The following is a 17,805-nucleotide window of genomic DNA, read 5'->3' on the forward strand; positions in this document are numbered from 1 at the left end:
ATTTATTTTATTTAATGTCTAATTTTAATTATTTTAGTATGACATTTTAAAATGACCTGAGCAATAGCTGAAATACAACATTTTTACTATCAATATTTTATAATTTATTTTATTTAATATTTTATTTCTATATCATATTTTAGCAAAACGTACATATAATACGATGTATTTTTATTTTATTTCTTGTCTAGTTTGAATTATTTTAGTTCATCATCAACTAAATGAAAATGAGAAATGTTTATTTTATCATTTATAGTATTTAATTTCAGTTCATATTTTATTTCAACTAAGCAGTTTTTTAATTATATATTTATTTTAATAATATTTTATTATAGCTCCGTTTTTTCCTTTTTTTTCTTTTTGGGTGGCTTTTAAAGACTCTAGTAGTGTTATTATGTTGGTATAAGGATCACATCACTTCTCTTTTTCAATCTGTTTTGACCACTGGGCATAAAAACCCCAACTTACAGTAAGTCGTCTACGTGACCCTGATCACCTCTTGAAAGCCATCAATAGCTGACCTCAAAACACACAGTGAAAACACTCAGTTTCACTAGCACACCAACACGTGAACCTGTAATTGACTTTTCCGTGATGTCAGCGCAACATGCGCCTGTAACAGAACCAAAACAATAGCTAGCATGCTCTAAAAACCATAGATACACTATATCTGACACGATGACAACCTGGAACCATATCCAGAGGAAGAAACGTCACATCGGTGCACTCCGTTCGGAAAAGTAACGCGAGGAACCTTGAAAGTCACACCTTGCCAGGATAGTAACACGAGCGGCATGTGAGGAAACCTGAGCGGGCCGCGTGAACCGGATCCTCCCTGTTCTGTTCCACTGGCACACTCTGTCCCCGCAGACCGTCGCACATTTTGGTCTAGGGTCCGCTCCAGAGGGTCCCACCAAACCCGGCTCTGCTAAACGTCCATCAAGGCATGTCAGACGCTGGATCCTGGAGATCCCAGGAGAATAGCGAATGGAGCCAGTCAGCCACAGGCGTCCACAAGGTCTGGATCTCCTTAGTAGGAGGTAAGATGGACTTTGTTTATATGACTTGGAAGTTGCATGTGACACTGGTCCTGCTCAATATGACACCATATGATGCACTGATATAGTATATAGTCTTGAATAGTAAATATGGCTATATATATGAATATTTCACCCAAAAATTAAAGGTTTGTGATGTTCATATAAATTAATTGATATGTTTAGATTTTTTTATTGATAAAAAAGAATGTAAAATTAATAAATATTTACTAATTTTATATGATATTATTTACTGAAAATATACTGAAATTACTGAAAAAATATATATTTTAAGTTTTTTTTTTTTTTTTTTTGCATATGGTTTGGATGATCAAACAAATAAAAATTTAAATGCAAAAAATAACTATTTAAATAAAATTAGTAAATAGTTATTAATTATAACAAATTTTATAATATGAAAATTATTAGAATTATTTCTAAAATACTGCATTATTACAAATATAAGAAGCTACTGACAAAATAATAATAATAATAATAATAATATATATATATACATATATAAGAAAATATTTGCATATGGTCTAGATGATCAAACAAAAAAATTAAAACTCAGTTTTTAAAAAACATTAATTTTATATATTTACATTTATTAATTTATATGTTTATTTGTTATTATTAAATGTTATTTTAAAAATGATGTGTTGAGATTCAGTTTTTGTTAATTGATAAAAAATGTATTAATAATAGTTATTAGTTGTAACAAATTTCTAATAATTTGAAAATTAATACAAATTCCTGTTTTTGCTACTCGCAAAAGAAAATCTTTGCATATGGTCTGGATGATCAAACAACAATAATAAAAAATTAAGACTACATTTTTAAAACAATAAATGGTTATTTATTTATTATTATTTTTGCATATGGCCTGGATGCTAAAAAACTCATTAAAAAAATATTAATAATAAACTAATGTTGTATATTTACATTTATTTATTTATTTGTTATTATTAAATATTTATTTAAAAAATGGTATGTTAAGACTCATTTAAAAGTTTTTTCAACTGATAAAAAGGAAAATTAATAAATAGTTAATTGTAACAAATATAATAATTTGAGAGTTATTATTTAAATAATAAATTAATAATTTATTTATTATAATCTTTGCATATGGTCTGGATGATCAAACAAAAAAAATATTAAAACTCAATTTTTAAAAAATAAATTAATGTTATGTATTTACATTTATTTTATTGATTAGTTATTATTAAATATTCATTTAAAAATGGTGTGTTGAGATTCATTTAAAAGTTTTTTTAATTGATAGAAAATGAAAATTAATAAATAAATTATATTATATTATATAATTATATTATTAATAAATTAATGTTATTAATTGTAACAAATATTATAGGAATTTGAAAATTATTAAAAATTCCTATAATTATTAAAAAAATACTATATTATTAAAAATACAAGAAGCTATTGGCAAAATAACTATATATAAGAAAATCTTTGCATATGGCTGGATAATCAAACAAACACACAAAAAAACTCATTTTAATTAAAACTAATTTTTTGAGTTTTTACAATTATTAAATAACTATTTAAAACAAAACAAATACGTAATAATATATATATATATATATAAATGGACCCTATTGACTTTCAAAATGTCTTTTGTGTTTCACAAATGAAAGAAAGGATGTTTGGAACAACATGAGGATGAATAAATAATGACACAATTTTCATTTTTTGGTTGCAAACAAACCCCACCCACCTTTAAGGCTTTACTATGCTAATATAATAATATCAAAAAGAAGCACAAGCTACTTCCTCTAGCCAAGGGGCAGCAGGTTCACTGTGTTGTTTACTCATTTGCAGATTATTCAAATCCTAGGCGCAGTGCACCAAAACATCCTGGTTTGCTTTGTTTGCTGCCTGCGCATTTAAAAAACAATACAGAAAGATCAGACTGAGCTGTCATGAATGGACCTACATTACTAATCTGCTTCATGACGTCCATCTGCTCACACTGAAGTATTTAGAAGCTGCGTTGACCACGGTGTGACCAGCCTCATACATGATCTCTCCAGCTGCTGCTGTGAATGACCCGAATAAACAGCCTGCTGCGGGCCAGTGATATTTGAGCTCAGTGTTACAGACTGTCTGACGACTTGTGTGTTTGGGTTCACAGATCTATGTACAATAAAAACAAAGAAATGTTTCAAAAGCAGATACATAAATAGACAGAGAGACAGAGATAGATAGATAGATAGATAGATAGATAGATAGATAGATAGATAGATAGATAGACGGATGATAGACAGACAGATAGACAGACAGACAGATAGATAGATGGACGGACAGATAGATCGACAGATAGACAGACAGATGGACAGACATATAGATAGATGGATAGACAGATGGATGGATGGACAGATGGATAGATAGACGGATCGATGGATGGACAGACAGATAGATGGACAGGTGGACAGACAGATAGATAGATAAATGACAAATGGATGGATAGATAGATGGACAGATGGACGAATGGGTGTACAGATAGATAGACAGATGGACAGATAGATGGATGGATGGACAGATAGATGATAAGACAGACAGACAGATAGAAAGATAGATGGACAGGCGGACTGACAGACATAGATAGATAGATGATAGATAGATAGATAAATGACAAATGGACAGATAGATAGATAGATGGACAGACGGACAGATAGATAGACGAACGGGTGTACAGATAGACAGACAGATAGATAGACGGATGGATAGATAGATAGATGGACAGATATGGATGGATGGATAGATAGATGATAGACAGACAGATAGATAGATAGATGGACAGGTGGACTGACAGACAGATAGATGATAGATAGATAAATGACAAATGGATGGATAGATAGATGGACAGACGGACAGATAGATAGATAGACGGATGGATAGATGGATGGATGGACAGATAGATGATAGACAGACAGACAGATAGATAGATAGATAGATAGATAGATGGACAGACGGACAGGCGGACTGACAGACATAGATAGATAGATAGATAGATAGATGACGAATGGATGGATAGATAGATAGATGGACAGATAGATAGACGGATGGACGAACGGGTGTACAAATAGATAGATAGATGGATAGATAGACGGACAGACAGATAGATGGATGGACGGACGGACAGACAGACATAGACAGAGAGACAGATAGATAGATAGATAGATACATGGATTGATGGATAGATAGACGGATGGACAGACAGACAGACAGATGAAGATAAACAGATGGACGGACAGATAGAAAGATAGACAGACAGATAGATGGATGGACGGGCAGATAGATAGATGGATAGATAGACGAATGGATGGACAGATAGACAGAAAGATGGACGGACAGCTAGATAGATGGACAGACGGATGGACAGATAGATACAGACAGACAGACAGATAGATAGATAGATAGATAGACAGACAGATAGATAGATAGATAGATAGATAGATAGATAAACAGACAGACAGACAGATAGACAGATAGATAGATAGATAGATAGATAGATAGATAGACAAACAGACAGACAGATAGATAGATAGATAGATAATTTGATAGATAGATAGATAGATAGACAAACAGACAGACAGATAGATAGATAGATAGATAGATAGAAAGATAGATAGATAGATAGATAAATGTGATGGATGCACGGATGGATAGACAGACATACACAGAGAGACAGACAGACAGACAGATAGATAGATAGATATTCAGTATAATAATTTCCTTTTATGTACAACAATGTACATAGCAAAACATAGCAATATTCAGTTTATCTGTTTCTACAAACACATCAAGCAGGGCATTGAGAAAAACAACACAAACAGGTCGAATTACAGCGTGGACTCGCAGGTTGTTGTCTCTCTCAGAGTGAAACAAATTCTCGTCCTTTGATTGGTCGAGTGAGAGTTAACCCGAGTAACATCCTTCCGTGCTTCTGATTGGACATCTCGGCACCACGTGACGTCCCTTTAAGATCTCTCTTGACTGTCCGCGACCATGGCAAGAGAAAGATTTCCACCTAATGACCAGGGCAGAGTTACCATGCAAAGAATCGCGCCTCGTATCTGCCCAGTTTAAAGCGAAAACGGATATATAATACGACGACTGGCGCCTTGACGGCACACGCGACAGAGAAAAACCCTGATCATTCAAGCACTTTTACGCGGGACGCAGGAGTTGGGATGTCGAAGTGACGCACCTTGAGTTGTTTTAACAGCTTGGGAAGTTGCAGCTTTTTGACGCGTGGAAGAAGAATGCCACAAGATTCAAGTGCCTTGTTTACACATTTCACTTGGCTCTTCTGTTCTTGAGCTTCTCGGATTTTTTGCGCCATCAGTTGAGAGAGAAGTTGCATCCGTGAGAGGAAACGGATTTTAAACCAGCAGTAGTTTGTTCTTCTTTTAGAAAGAGCTGCGCCTCACTCGCTCTCCCTCGATGACTCTCGACAACTTCAAACATTCCGCGATACTCACAAGTTTATTAAAAATGTCTGACGATAATGATTTAATAGGTGCTTCGGAGTTTATTAAAGGTGAGTTGAAATTTCGGACGAGCTTCTGTTTGGATAACTTTGATTCATTGTGTCACCTCAGACTGAGACGTACTTGCTTCAGTCAGATACCTGCAACTTTTGCAGTGTTGTGGAGTAATGTTGCTGAAAATGAAGCTTTGATCACAGAAATAAATTACATTTTTAAATATATTCAAATAGAAAACAGTTATTTTAAATAGTACAAATATTTCAGCATTTTACTGTTTTTGCTGTACTTTGGATCAAATAAATGCAGGCTTGGTATTATTATGCAGGTAATGCATCAACCCTGTTACCAATATCTTTTATTAAATTCTCTTAAAATTATGTGCAAAACATTGTCATAAAGCCATCACCTCTTTGAGGGCAAATGTCTTGTCTTTTTTTTAAATAAGGTCTTAAATGGTCAACCCTGTTACTCTGATTTTATATAGTAAGCAGTGGGTTAGCGAAAACAGGATATTTGCAGAAATATCAACATTCGTTTTTAATAAACACTTGGTAGTTTAACAACGTCAGGCACATGACTAGTACTGCTTAATTGAACTGTCAACCCTGTTATTCCTGCTATATACACTACCAGTCAAAAGTTTTTGAACAGTTTTGTTTGGAGTAATGATGCTGAAAATTTAGCTTTGATCACAGGAATAAATTACATTTTAAAATATATTCAAATAGAAAACAGTTATTTTAAATAGTAAAAATATTTCAACATTTTACTGTTTTTGCTGTACTTTGGATCAAATAAATGCAGGCGTGGTATTATTATGCAAGTAATGCATCAACCCTGTTACCAATATAACTGCCTTTTATTAAATTCTCTTAAAATTATGTGCAAAACATTGTCATACAGCCATCACCTCTTTGAGGGCAAATGTCTTGTCTTTTTTTAAAATAAGGACTTAAATGGTCAACCCCTGATACTTTGATTTTATATAGTAAACAGTGGGTTAGCGAAAACGGGATATTTGCAGAAATATCAACATTTATTTTTTAATAAACACTTGGTAGTTTAATAATGTCAAACACATGACTAGTACTGCTTAAATGAACTGTCAACACTGTTATTCCTGCTATATACACTACCAGTCAAAAGTTTTTGAACAGTTTTGATTGGAGTAATGATGCTGAAAATTCAGCTTTGACCACAGGAATAAATAACATTTTTAAATACATTTAAATAGAAAACAGTTATTTTAAATAGTACAAAAACTTAAATGTTACTGTTTTTACTGTGCTTTGGATTAAATAAATGCAGGCTTGGAATTTATGCAGGTAATGCATCAACCCTGTTACAATGATAACTGTCTTTTACAAAATTCTCTTAGAATTATGTGCAAAACTTATTATTGTCATAAAGCCATCACTTCTTTGAGGACAAATCTCTTGTCTTTTAAAAAAAAGGTCTTAAATGGTCAACCCTATTATTCTGATTTTATATAGTATATAAATATAACAGTTCTTGAAAATTGCACATTTGCAGAAATATCAGTATTTATTTTTAATAAACACTTGGTAGTTTAAGCACATGACAAGTAATGAACTGTCAACCCTGTTATCTCTACCAGTCAAAAGTTTTTGAACTGGAGTAATGATGCTGAATATTTAGCTTTGAAATCAGAGGAATAAATTAATTTTAAAATGTATACAAATCAAAAACATTTTTTTTTTAAATAGTAAAAATATTTCACAATTTTACTCTGTTTGCTGTACTTTGGATCAAATAAATGCAGGCTTGTTGAGCAGAAAAGACTTCTTTTAAAAACATTACAAATCATTACAAAACTTTTGACTGGTAGTGCATACCTTCATATAATGAAAATTTTTTAATTGTCCCAATGCAATTTATACTTGCATCTAAACCTAATGGTGTCACTTCTTAAACTTTTATGTTTTCCTATCAAATCTGTCAAAAAAAAAAAAAGAAATGTATTTAAAACAGTAATGTGATAATTCACATTCACATTTCACTGTATTTCAAGCTACAGTGGGATAAGCCCATTGTTGCAGATGATTAAACCCAAGCCAATAATCCGATGATACAATCTTATCTCTGAAGAGTATTAATAGTTGTTTTATAACTGTACCATAGTGTTTAATCAGCCATGGATAATATCTTTTCTTTTTTTTTTTCAGATCGACTCTATTTTGCAACCTTGCGGAGCAAGCCGAAAAGCACCACAAACACGCATTACTTCAGCACGGATGAGGAGTTTGTGTACGAAAAGTGAGTTTTCCCTCCCTCAGAGTCATTTTTCAGAGCCAAAACCCCTCAGCAGGCAGGAAACTGTTCCAAAGCCTGTTACATAACTCTATAATCGAACGCTTCCTTTAGTAAAAGTTGCATTTTTATCTCCAACGTTCCATAATGGACCTGTCAATCATTTGTTTAGAATTTTTGCATGTGGGAAGATTAGAGAAAAATGGAACTGATGTTCTTCGCATCATTCTGACAGATATTTTGAAAGAAAACGCTGTTTGAGTCTGACTTCCATCGAGGGGTTATGGTCTTTTTAGAAGATCCCTCTTATCATAATTGCAAAATATAATGTTTGAATAACACGTACATTGCAATATGCAAATTTATGAGACAAAGATTAAGGCCCTTGACAGTCAAAGTCCCCGGGGCGAATATATATGCCTGAACCATATTTTAAATAAATCAGTGTTTTTCCTTATTAAATAGTTAACATTGTTGTTCTCTCATAGCTTTTATGCCGATTTTGGACCCCTCAACCTGGCTATGCTGTACAGATACTGCTGTAAACTCAACAAAAAGCTCAAGGTGAGTCAAACACCTGCTCAATTTGTTACGTTCCTCCTGAAGAATGTGCGGTATGTTGTTACACCAATTAAAAAAGCTGAAGAATTTGCACTCACGCCCCGGCGCTGGATATTTTGGGCCGTCCGATGTGCTGACGTTTCCTTTGTTTGTATTATGGAATGAGAGTTTAAACTTAATGATACAGCATTTAACTTTAGCTACAGCTAGAAAACATCCCGTTCTGCCCTCTTATTATCAAGCCATCAGCTTGTTTTCTGCAATGTCTGTAAGGCAAAACCGCGTGTGCTCATTTTAAATAAAAGCTACTCCGACCAGAGGCTCAATAGGGATACGTCACGTGCATCTTTAGCCATGTGTCTCTTGTCTTTTTTAGTCGTGACTCACCTGTCTTGACATTTTAATGTGGACCGAAAGTGTCTCCTGGGACCACAAGATGTTCTTGGCTCAGGGCCTCGCTAAAGCTCAGCAGTTCAGGCCATGAAAAGATTTCTTCCCAAATGCTGATTACAAAAATGAATTTCCACCTGTTTTCAATTTTCTTAAATAAAAAAAGCAAAAAATGTACATTATACTGAGAAGCTTACAATGGGAGTGAATGGGGCCACTTTTGAAAGTAATATATATATATATATATATACACTACCGTTCAAAAGTTTGGGGTCAGTAAGACTTGTAATAGTCTTTAAAGAAGTCTCTTATGCTCATCAAGGCTGCATTTATTTGATTAAAAATATAGAAAACAAACAGTAATATTGCAAAATGTTTTTACAATATAAAATAATGTTTTTTATTTTAACATACTTTAAAGTAGAATTTATTCCTGTGATGAAAAGCTGAATTTTTATCAGCTGTTACTCCAGTCTTAAGTGTCACATGATCCTTCAGAAATCATTCTAATATGCGGATTTATTATTAGAATGATCAATGTTGGATAATATCAACAGTTGTGCTGCCAAATATTTTTTGGAACCTGTAATTTTTTTTTTTCTTTTTTTCTTTTTTTTAGGATTCTTTCATGAATAACAAGTTTAAAAAGTACAGTGTTTATTCAAAATATAAATATTTTATAACAATGTAAATTATTTATTATTAACTTTTAATAAACTTTTAATTATTAACTTAATACATCCTTGTTGAATAAAAGTATTAATTTCTTAAAAAAAAAAAAAAAAAAAAAAGGTATGTACTGACCCCACATGTACGTGTACTGACCCCAAACTTTTGAACGGTAGTGTATATACATATTTATATATTTGGGCTTTTTTGTGCCTTTTAACTAAAATAAGTTTAGTCAACTTGAAATGTTAAGTTGTACTAAGTAACAACTTAGATATTTGTGTTTACTAAACTTAACAGATGGGTTAGTAACCCAGCTGCCTTAAAATTTTAAGTTGATTGAACTCAAATATCTAAGTTGTCACTTAGTATAATTTAACATTTTATGTTGAATAAACTTTTTTTTGAGTTGACTGAACTTAAAATTTTGAGGCAGCCAGATTACAAATTATTTTAAGTTGACTCAACAAATTGTTTTTTACAGTGTACTGGCGCCAACCTGTATCCAGTTTTATAACCTTGTAGCCATTGGAATGGCTTTAAATGCTTAGTTTTAATAAAGTAATTAAAGTGCTTTGATAAAATGACAAGCATTTATACTTTTAAATGCTCTATAAATGGACCCCATTCACTTTCATTGTAAGTGCCTCACCACAACATTCATTTTTGCTTTAAAGAAAAAGAGGAACAAGTTGGAATCATTTTTATGAATTCAAACGTCAGCTGGACCTCAGCTTGTTGTATCAAGCCAAAAATATACCTAATTTCTTTTAGCCTCTTAAAGTTCAGACTTAATCCAGTGGTTTAGTAACTAATAATTTAGTAGTCGCTTTTATCTAAATGCTTTTCAAGGACAAGCTTACACAAGTGTAACCTGGGGTGAAGTGCCTTGCACAATAGTGCGTTTTTATTACTTTGAGGATTGAACCAGTCACCTTCCGGGTTGCCAGATTTAAACTTATCTACAAGGCCAAAGTTTTACCCCCACCACTATCATGGCGTTTACCAGAATGTCAGCAAGGTACAGATTGCAATCTACTTCAATCTCGACACTCACAGTCTGTTGAGAAACTGAGTTGCGTGTTATGTCACCATTCTTGATCTCTTAGGCCTGATCCTTCCTTCTATCAGATGTAACAAATGTTGGGATTAGATGTGACCTTTTTCTTTCATCTACTCAGACTGGCGTTGGCGCGTGGTTCATGCGTGTCCCAAGGATTTATGGAGTGGGATTAGATGTCCAAATATTGCTCTGCACACATCAGTTGTGATGGGGGAGGGTCCCAATCCATCAGCTTCAAGATTTTTCATATGATTGCTAATATAGACACTGTTTAAAGAGAACTGTTTGGTTTCGTTTACGTATTGTGAAATTCTAGTTTTTACTAAGATTACACTAACTGCTTTCCAAAACCTAGTGAGCTTCCTTTGCTGTCTAGGTAGGCAGCTCACTTGGATTTGTTGATATTCATCAATCTTCAAGAGCATAAAACGGTTAATTTGACACAACTCCAACTTTAGTTTCCAATTAACCTAAATTGAGAGGTCAGCAAAGAGGACCAAACCCAAAGCACACAAGTGTCCTTGTAGTTAATTCTGCTGACATGTCCACTTTCTTAAGCATCTGTCCAAAGGAAGGCGTTTGAATAATAATCAACCATTTTATCTTTGTGTTTTGTGTTCCTAAAGCTGGCAAGGTGTAGTTCTCTCATGTGTTCATGTTTTGGAATTTTAAAGGTAATGTCCTGTGGTAAAAGCATGATGTGTTTCCCTCCTAACCACTTTCACTATATCCACACCCATCCAACCACACGCGAATGTCCCCGCCTGTTTGTAATTTACAAGTTGTTGCTGTAGAGATTTTTTTTTTTTTTTTTTTTTTCTAACCTCACCGGTTTGGGCCTGCATGATTGGTTGTAGGCTGGAGGAACCAAACTGCAAGAAAAGGAAGCTTGGGTAGTATCTGGTTATCGTAAGATCAGCTTTCTAGCATTGCTGAGCAGAGCTTGTGCAATCTCAAGTTGGTGTTTTTAAAGCACAATCTGATTAAAAAACACTGTCAATCTTGAGATTGTTTTTCTTTTTAAGCTAAATTTAATTTTGACAGAGATTTCTTCCTCTCACTAGCATAACCACCTCCTGCATGTGGATGCTGCTGTTTTAAATGACAATTAACTTTATAAGTGATTAGGGATGCACCGAAACGTATCGGCCGAAATGCTTGCGCGTTTTGTCAGTAAAGCCGGTTCTGTAATCAGCGGTAAATGCCATCAGGTGCGTGATTTCACGTTGAGCCGTATATACTACACACAGCCGTTGTTCACTGACGAGCTGCGCAAATCCATGTTCATTATCAGTGTGAATTTGCGCAGCTCGTCAGTGAACAACGGCTGTGTGTAGTATATACGGCTCAACGTGAAATCACGCACCTGATGGCATTTACCGCTGATTACAGAACCGGCTTTACTGACAAAACGCGCAAGCATTTCGGCCGATACGTTTCGGTGCATCCCTATAAGTGATTGTTAACCTTGTTTTGCTTATTGATTTGCCTGGGAAGTAAAAAGGGTTCAACCCTGTTACTTTGACTCTGTGAGAAGAGATGATCTGCAGATGGCTAGAGAAAGGAAAGGATCTTGAGCTTCCAAACTAGTTGACATTCAATATTGTTTTGCTTATCGTTTTACCTTGGAAAGATGAACCGTTTCAACCCTGTTACTGTGACTCAGTGAGAAAAGATGACCTCTGCATCTTCACTTTCCAAACTAGTTGAAATTCAGTAATGTTTTGCTTATTGATTCATGTTGGAAAGTTAAAATAGTTCAGCTCTGTTACTATGACTTTATGAGAAAAGATTGCTTCAAGATCTTTACTTTGCAAACAAATTCACATTAAGTACTGTTTTGCTTATCAATTTACCTTGGAAAGATAAACAGGTTGAAAACTAGTTGAAATTCAGTATTGTTTTGCTTATTGATTCATTTTGGATAAATAATATAGTTCACCTCTATTACTATGACTTAGAGAAAAGATGGCCTATACATCTTCACTTTCCAAACAAGTTGACATTCAATATTGTTTTGCTTATCGATTTACTTTGGAAAGACAAATTAGTTCAACCCTGTTACTGTAACTTATTGAGAAAAGATGACCTCTACGTCTTCACTTTCCAAACTAGTTGGACTTCAGTACTGTTTTGCTTATTGATTCATTTTGGAAAGATTAAAATAGTTCAACTCTGTTACTTTATGAGAAAAGATTACCTCTAGATCATCACTTTCCAAACAAATTGGCATTAAGTACTGTTTTGCTTACCGATTAACCTTGGAATAATAAACAGGTTCAACCCTGTTACTGTGACTCAATGAGATAAAGCTTACCTTTGCATCTTCACTGTCCAAACTTGCTGAAATTCAGTATTGTTTTGCTTATTAATTTATTTTGGAAAGATAAAGTTTAACTATGTTTATGAGAATGAGAAGATGATCTCTAGATCACCGCTTTCCGAAGTAATTGATGTGAAGTATTGTTTTACTTGATTAATTTTTGGAAAGATAAAATGCTTCAAGTCTTGACTTTATGGGAAAATATAACCCCTAGATCTTCCCCTTCCAAACTAGATGACATTTAGTATTACTGTGCTCAGTGATTCATGTCGGAAAGATAAAAGCATTCAACCCTGTTACTATTCTATATTGTTACTATATTCTCTGAGAAAAGATGGCCTTCACTTTCCAAACTAGTTGACATTCAATATTACTGTGCTTATCATTGGACAGATAAAAGGTTTCAACCCTGTTACTATGGCTTTCCAAAATGTTGTAAAGGCAAACAAATATTCATTTTAAAAATGAATAGGAAAAAAAAAGGAAGCAAAGAAGTCACATTTTTAAAGGTTCTCCTGTAAAAAAAATAAATAATAAAAATTATTTTTACAGAGCTCTCAGCTTACAGAGCTTTGGAAAATTCCTTTTCTTTAGTTTTCCCTTTTATTTGGGGGCGGATTGTAGGTGGACAAGTTTGAATCCTCATTTGTTGTGCCGGCAGTTTGATTTCACTGTTATCCCATCCCAGCCAAATCTTTACTCTGCAGCATGTGGAGCGACACAGGAACAGATGCTTCGAGGGCTTTTCAGTTCATCTCGGCTCCAGCACAGATTACTCTGAAGCTTTTGGCGTGTGTCTGTGCATGAGTTGCCTTTTAGCAGCTACATGCTGTCTCTCTTATGCGCACTTTTCGGCTCACCTGCAGCAGCTGGGGCAGATGCTAAAACATCTGCCTCTGAATTCCCTCATGTAAAACACATTCAGTTGAGTCATCCAGAAAACACCTCAAGCTAGTTTAAGCAGGAAAAAGGGTTTTTGTTAGGTGTGTGTGTTATAGGTTGTTACTGAGATATTCGCGGATGAGATTCTCATAACCTGTTTCCCAAACATCTAACCAGTCATGTTAACTGTAAATGAGTTTGGAGTGATTTTTACATTAACCAAGATTTTAATGTTTAATCAAGACAAACCAACAAGTTTAATGATTGTTGCAGTACTTCTTCCCTTCATGTTAAAATGCTTTAACAAAACGTTTAATGCAGTGATTGATACAAAAATAGGCTAAAATAGCATTTTAAAGAAAACTATGCAAAAATATTGGATTTTCTTTAAACACTACTCTAAAGAAAATTATGTTAAATGAACCGAGGCAGACAGTAGTCAAGTATTTATACTTTACTCAAGTTAATTTCAAAAGGATCTGTAGTTTATCAGAGTGTTTTTCTTTGGAAAACTTTTTTCACTATATTCTAAAGCATAAGTAATTTTTTACTACACTACATTTTATAAATAAAAGTTGTTGTTTGTTTTACTTAATAGTTAAGAACATTCAAAACTTTCTTGTACTCAAGTAAGTCTTTGAATTGCTTTTACTTGAGTAAAAGTAAAACAGTAGTACATTTCTAATGTAATTAAGTATTAAATAATATTTAATATGAATTGTGGTAGAGTAAAAAGTACAATATCATGCTTTGGAATGTTGTGAAGTCAAGTTTTCTAAAGAAAAACACTTGAAAAGTACTTTTACAGCAGAGTAAAAATACTTCACTACTGTCCGCCTCTGTAAATGAATGATGAATTTTGTTTTCTTTAAAAAAAAAAAAAAACATTACTATTGATATAATTTCCAATTTTTGTAAAAAATGAAAAATGGATTTAATTTTCTATTTTAACAAAAACTAAGTTTAATGATTAATGCAGTTTTTTTGCAATTTCTTTAGTTTGTTAAAATGCTGCTGCTTTTGCAAGAAATTTAACGGTTGATGGAAGTGCATAATATAACTATGTAATCTACAAATTAATTTCAAAAATTAATTTGCAAATGTTTTAACATGTAGAAAGATTGTTGAAAATTAGTTTTATTGACTAAACTTGGTGTTTCAGTTTGATGCAAATTGTTTAGTGACACAAATTTTACATTAAAATGTTTTAAATGCTATTCAGATGCTTTAATTTGAGTAGCATTTTAAAGAAATTAAAATGCAAATGTTGTTACATTTTGAAAAACAGATGAAAATCTAAATTTTAATTTGACTAAACTTGGTGTTTGTTAAAATAATAAATATTAACGAAAGGTTTAGTGAAGGAAAAAAAAGTATTTAAATGACAAAGTTTAATCATTGTTGTAAATGTAATTTTTGTTTAAAAACTTACAGGAAAGTTGAACTACTAAAACGAAATAATTTTCGACAGATAAGTTATCAGTTTCATTTCCAATAAAATGTAATGAAAACTACATTGATTAATTGATGTAATGCAAGTTAGCCAAAATAAATTGCTTATTTAAAATGTATCCTTGAACTTTGATTGCAATTTAACGCATTTGTTTTTCTCTCCAGTCGTTTACACTGACCAGAAAGAGGATTGTGCACTACACCAGCTTCGACCAGCGCAAAAGGGCTAACGCTGCTGTGCTCATCGGTGCTTATGCTGTGAGTATCCCACTATCCTTCTGTCTTCCTCTGTCACTGCCGTTAATTGCTTTCAGCAGTCTCAAGGATTCGCATCCTGGACAGAATCTGTCATGCCCCTGCAAATTAGCCACTCAGCTGTTTCCATCAAAACCAACAGTCCTCCCACATCGACAGCGAATTCATTTGTCGTACAAAGTCTTCTCGGATGTTTGCCAGACTCCCCCTCAGAGACATGGACAGAGTGCTGACTGACTGGTACGTCCCCCGCGTCGTGGCGGCACAATAACTACGTCCTTGACTGGCTCGCGTGCCAGTTTGTCCTGTTCCACTGCATTCATTCATCTAGTTTGCCATGTACACAGTGGCCCTTGTGAAACTCGATGACCGTACGAGCCATGCCAGCTGATTGCGCCATTGGACATCTCCACTCTTCCTGTTCCTGGCGCTCTCAAGGAAGAACTCCGGTCTGGGCAGATTTATTGCTCAGATGGCACCGTTGGCTTTGTCAAAGGCACAGGTGCCAGCTGTAATGTGGGTCAGTGGACTTCTGATAAGCCCTTCTTTTATCGGGTCATGGCACCAATTTTTTTTTGTAATATTCGTAACTTGTTAGCATATCATGCACATCTGCTCAAGTTCATTTGTGCTGATTTGTACTGACAAAGAAGCTACTGTCTCACGCTATGAGATAAGCTCTGGAAGATAAGAACGCTCCTGTCCTCATAAATATTGATGAGTCCTAAATGGCAACATGGAAAGGAAGTGCTATGAGAGATGCTTCTCCAGTTTCCTTCAAAGAAGCCATTGTTGACTTTCTCTTACTAGAAGTGCAATTTGAAATATTAGGGAACTGAAAAGGGAGGGGGGAGGGGGGTTGTACAATATCAGCATCCTTTTTTATAATTCTGGTCTATTCGAAGAGGGGGAATCTAATGTTCCCTTGCTTTCCTTTGGACGAAGGCCATGTCGAGTTATAATCTGGCTTTTTGTATAATCTTACTTTGGACTGTGATGCAATGGCCGTGTGCCACCGTAAATCCTGTGTTGGATATTTGTAGCTGCGACTCAACTTCCCGCTTTTTTTTTGGATTCCATGTACACTACCAGTGCACAGTAAGAGTTTTAATGTTTTTTTTAAAGAAGTCTTCTCTGCTCACCAAGCCTGGATTTATTTGATCCAAAGTACTGCAAAAATTTTTAAATATTTTACTATTTAAAATAACTGTTTTGTATTTGAATATATTTTTAAATGTAATTTATTCCTGTGATTTCAAAAGTGAATTTTTAGCTGAATTACTCTAGTCACATGATCATTCTAATATTCTGATTTGCTGCTCAAACTATTATTATTATTATTATTATTATTATTATTATTATTATATTAGAATGATTTCTCAAGGATCATGTGACACTGAAGATCAGAGTAATGGCTACTGAAAATTCAGCTTAGCATCACAGGAATAAGTTATATTTGAAAAATATATTCAAATAGAAAACAGAAAAAGTTGTATTTGTAAAAATTTTAATATTTCACAATACTACGTTTTTTTTCTGTATTATAAAAATAATAAATGCAGCTTTGGTGGGAATATGACATTAATTTAAGAAAACTGTAACTATTCCAAACATTTGACCAGTTGCGCACATTAAATCTGGCATTTTTAATTCCGGTCTGAACCATAAACATATGCATTAACCAGATGCATAACAGATTTTATTTCACAATATGAATTCAGTGTGAACGGAATTAATCAGAATTAATGTATTTACATAAATCTACATTCATAATTGTGTAATTAACTGTAAAGCATCACATGCAATTCACAACAATTTACAGTTAGGATAAAACAACTTATGTACATATGCTTTGGGGAGAAATGTAAATAAAAACATAAAATGATATAATTTGACCCTAAGTTTGATGAACTTGAAATGACAGTGTATGTCATTCAAAAGATCGTGAGGAAAACCTCACAAACAACCTGACAAATAATCTACAAAAACATGGGCTGCTTTCTTCATCTTTGCAATTCTAATAATCTTGCAAATATCCCTCAAAGTTGGTGTACTTCCTCAAAATCGGTCTACTAGGAACGGTCACATTTACCCTCCCAGTCTAAACTTAGTTTGAACCTTGATCCTGGTCTTAATTTAGTTGTCTTAAATGGAAACTCATTTTAGCTACCTTCAAAAACCCAACCTCTGGAGACGGCCATCAAATCATGCATATTCTCTCCTGTAGATGAACTTGCGTTTTAAATAATTCTTTCGTACACCACTCTTATTATCTCCAAATTGCGTAAAACCATTTTTCTGCTCTGCGTGATCTTGCCCGTCACTCTTTGCATGCATGGACGTGCATTCCATGTAATGTTTTTGTCTTTATGCGCTTGCAGTGAA

The 17,805-nt window shown here is 33.8% G+C and overlaps 1 protein-coding gene across 8 annotated transcripts in view; it reads left to right on the plus strand.

The window, feature by feature from the left end:
* The first annotated feature begins 894 nt into the window (after window positions 1–894).
* Window positions 895–17,805, plus strand: part of cdc14ab (cell division cycle 14Ab) — a 67,939-nt gene continuing 51,028 nt past the window's right edge. For 2 of the 8 annotated variants that reach the window (XM_051094251.1, XM_051094255.1), the window contains exons 1-4: window positions 5,024–5,604; window positions 7,741–7,831; window positions 8,314–8,389; window positions 15,331–15,423. In XM_051094251.1, coding sequence (XP_050950208.1) covers window positions 5,508–5,604; window positions 7,741–7,831; window positions 8,314–8,389; window positions 15,331–15,423 — 357 coding nt within the window. In that variant the 5' untranslated portion in view covers window positions 5,024–5,507. Of the gene's footprint in view, window positions 1,041–5,020; window positions 5,605–7,740; window positions 7,832–8,313; window positions 8,390–11,134; window positions 11,183–15,330; window positions 15,424–17,805 lie in introns of those variants that run through there. The other 6 variants (XM_051094249.1, XM_051094254.1, XM_051094253.1 and 3 more) reach the window with 6 other exon arrangements.

Source organism: Labeo rohita, chromosome 22 (genome assembly GCF_022985175.1).
Source record: "Labeo rohita strain BAU-BD-2019 chromosome 22, IGBB_LRoh.1.0, whole genome shotgun sequence".
NCBI classification, from domain to species: domain Eukaryota; kingdom Metazoa; phylum Chordata; class Actinopteri; order Cypriniformes; family Cyprinidae; genus Labeo; species Labeo rohita.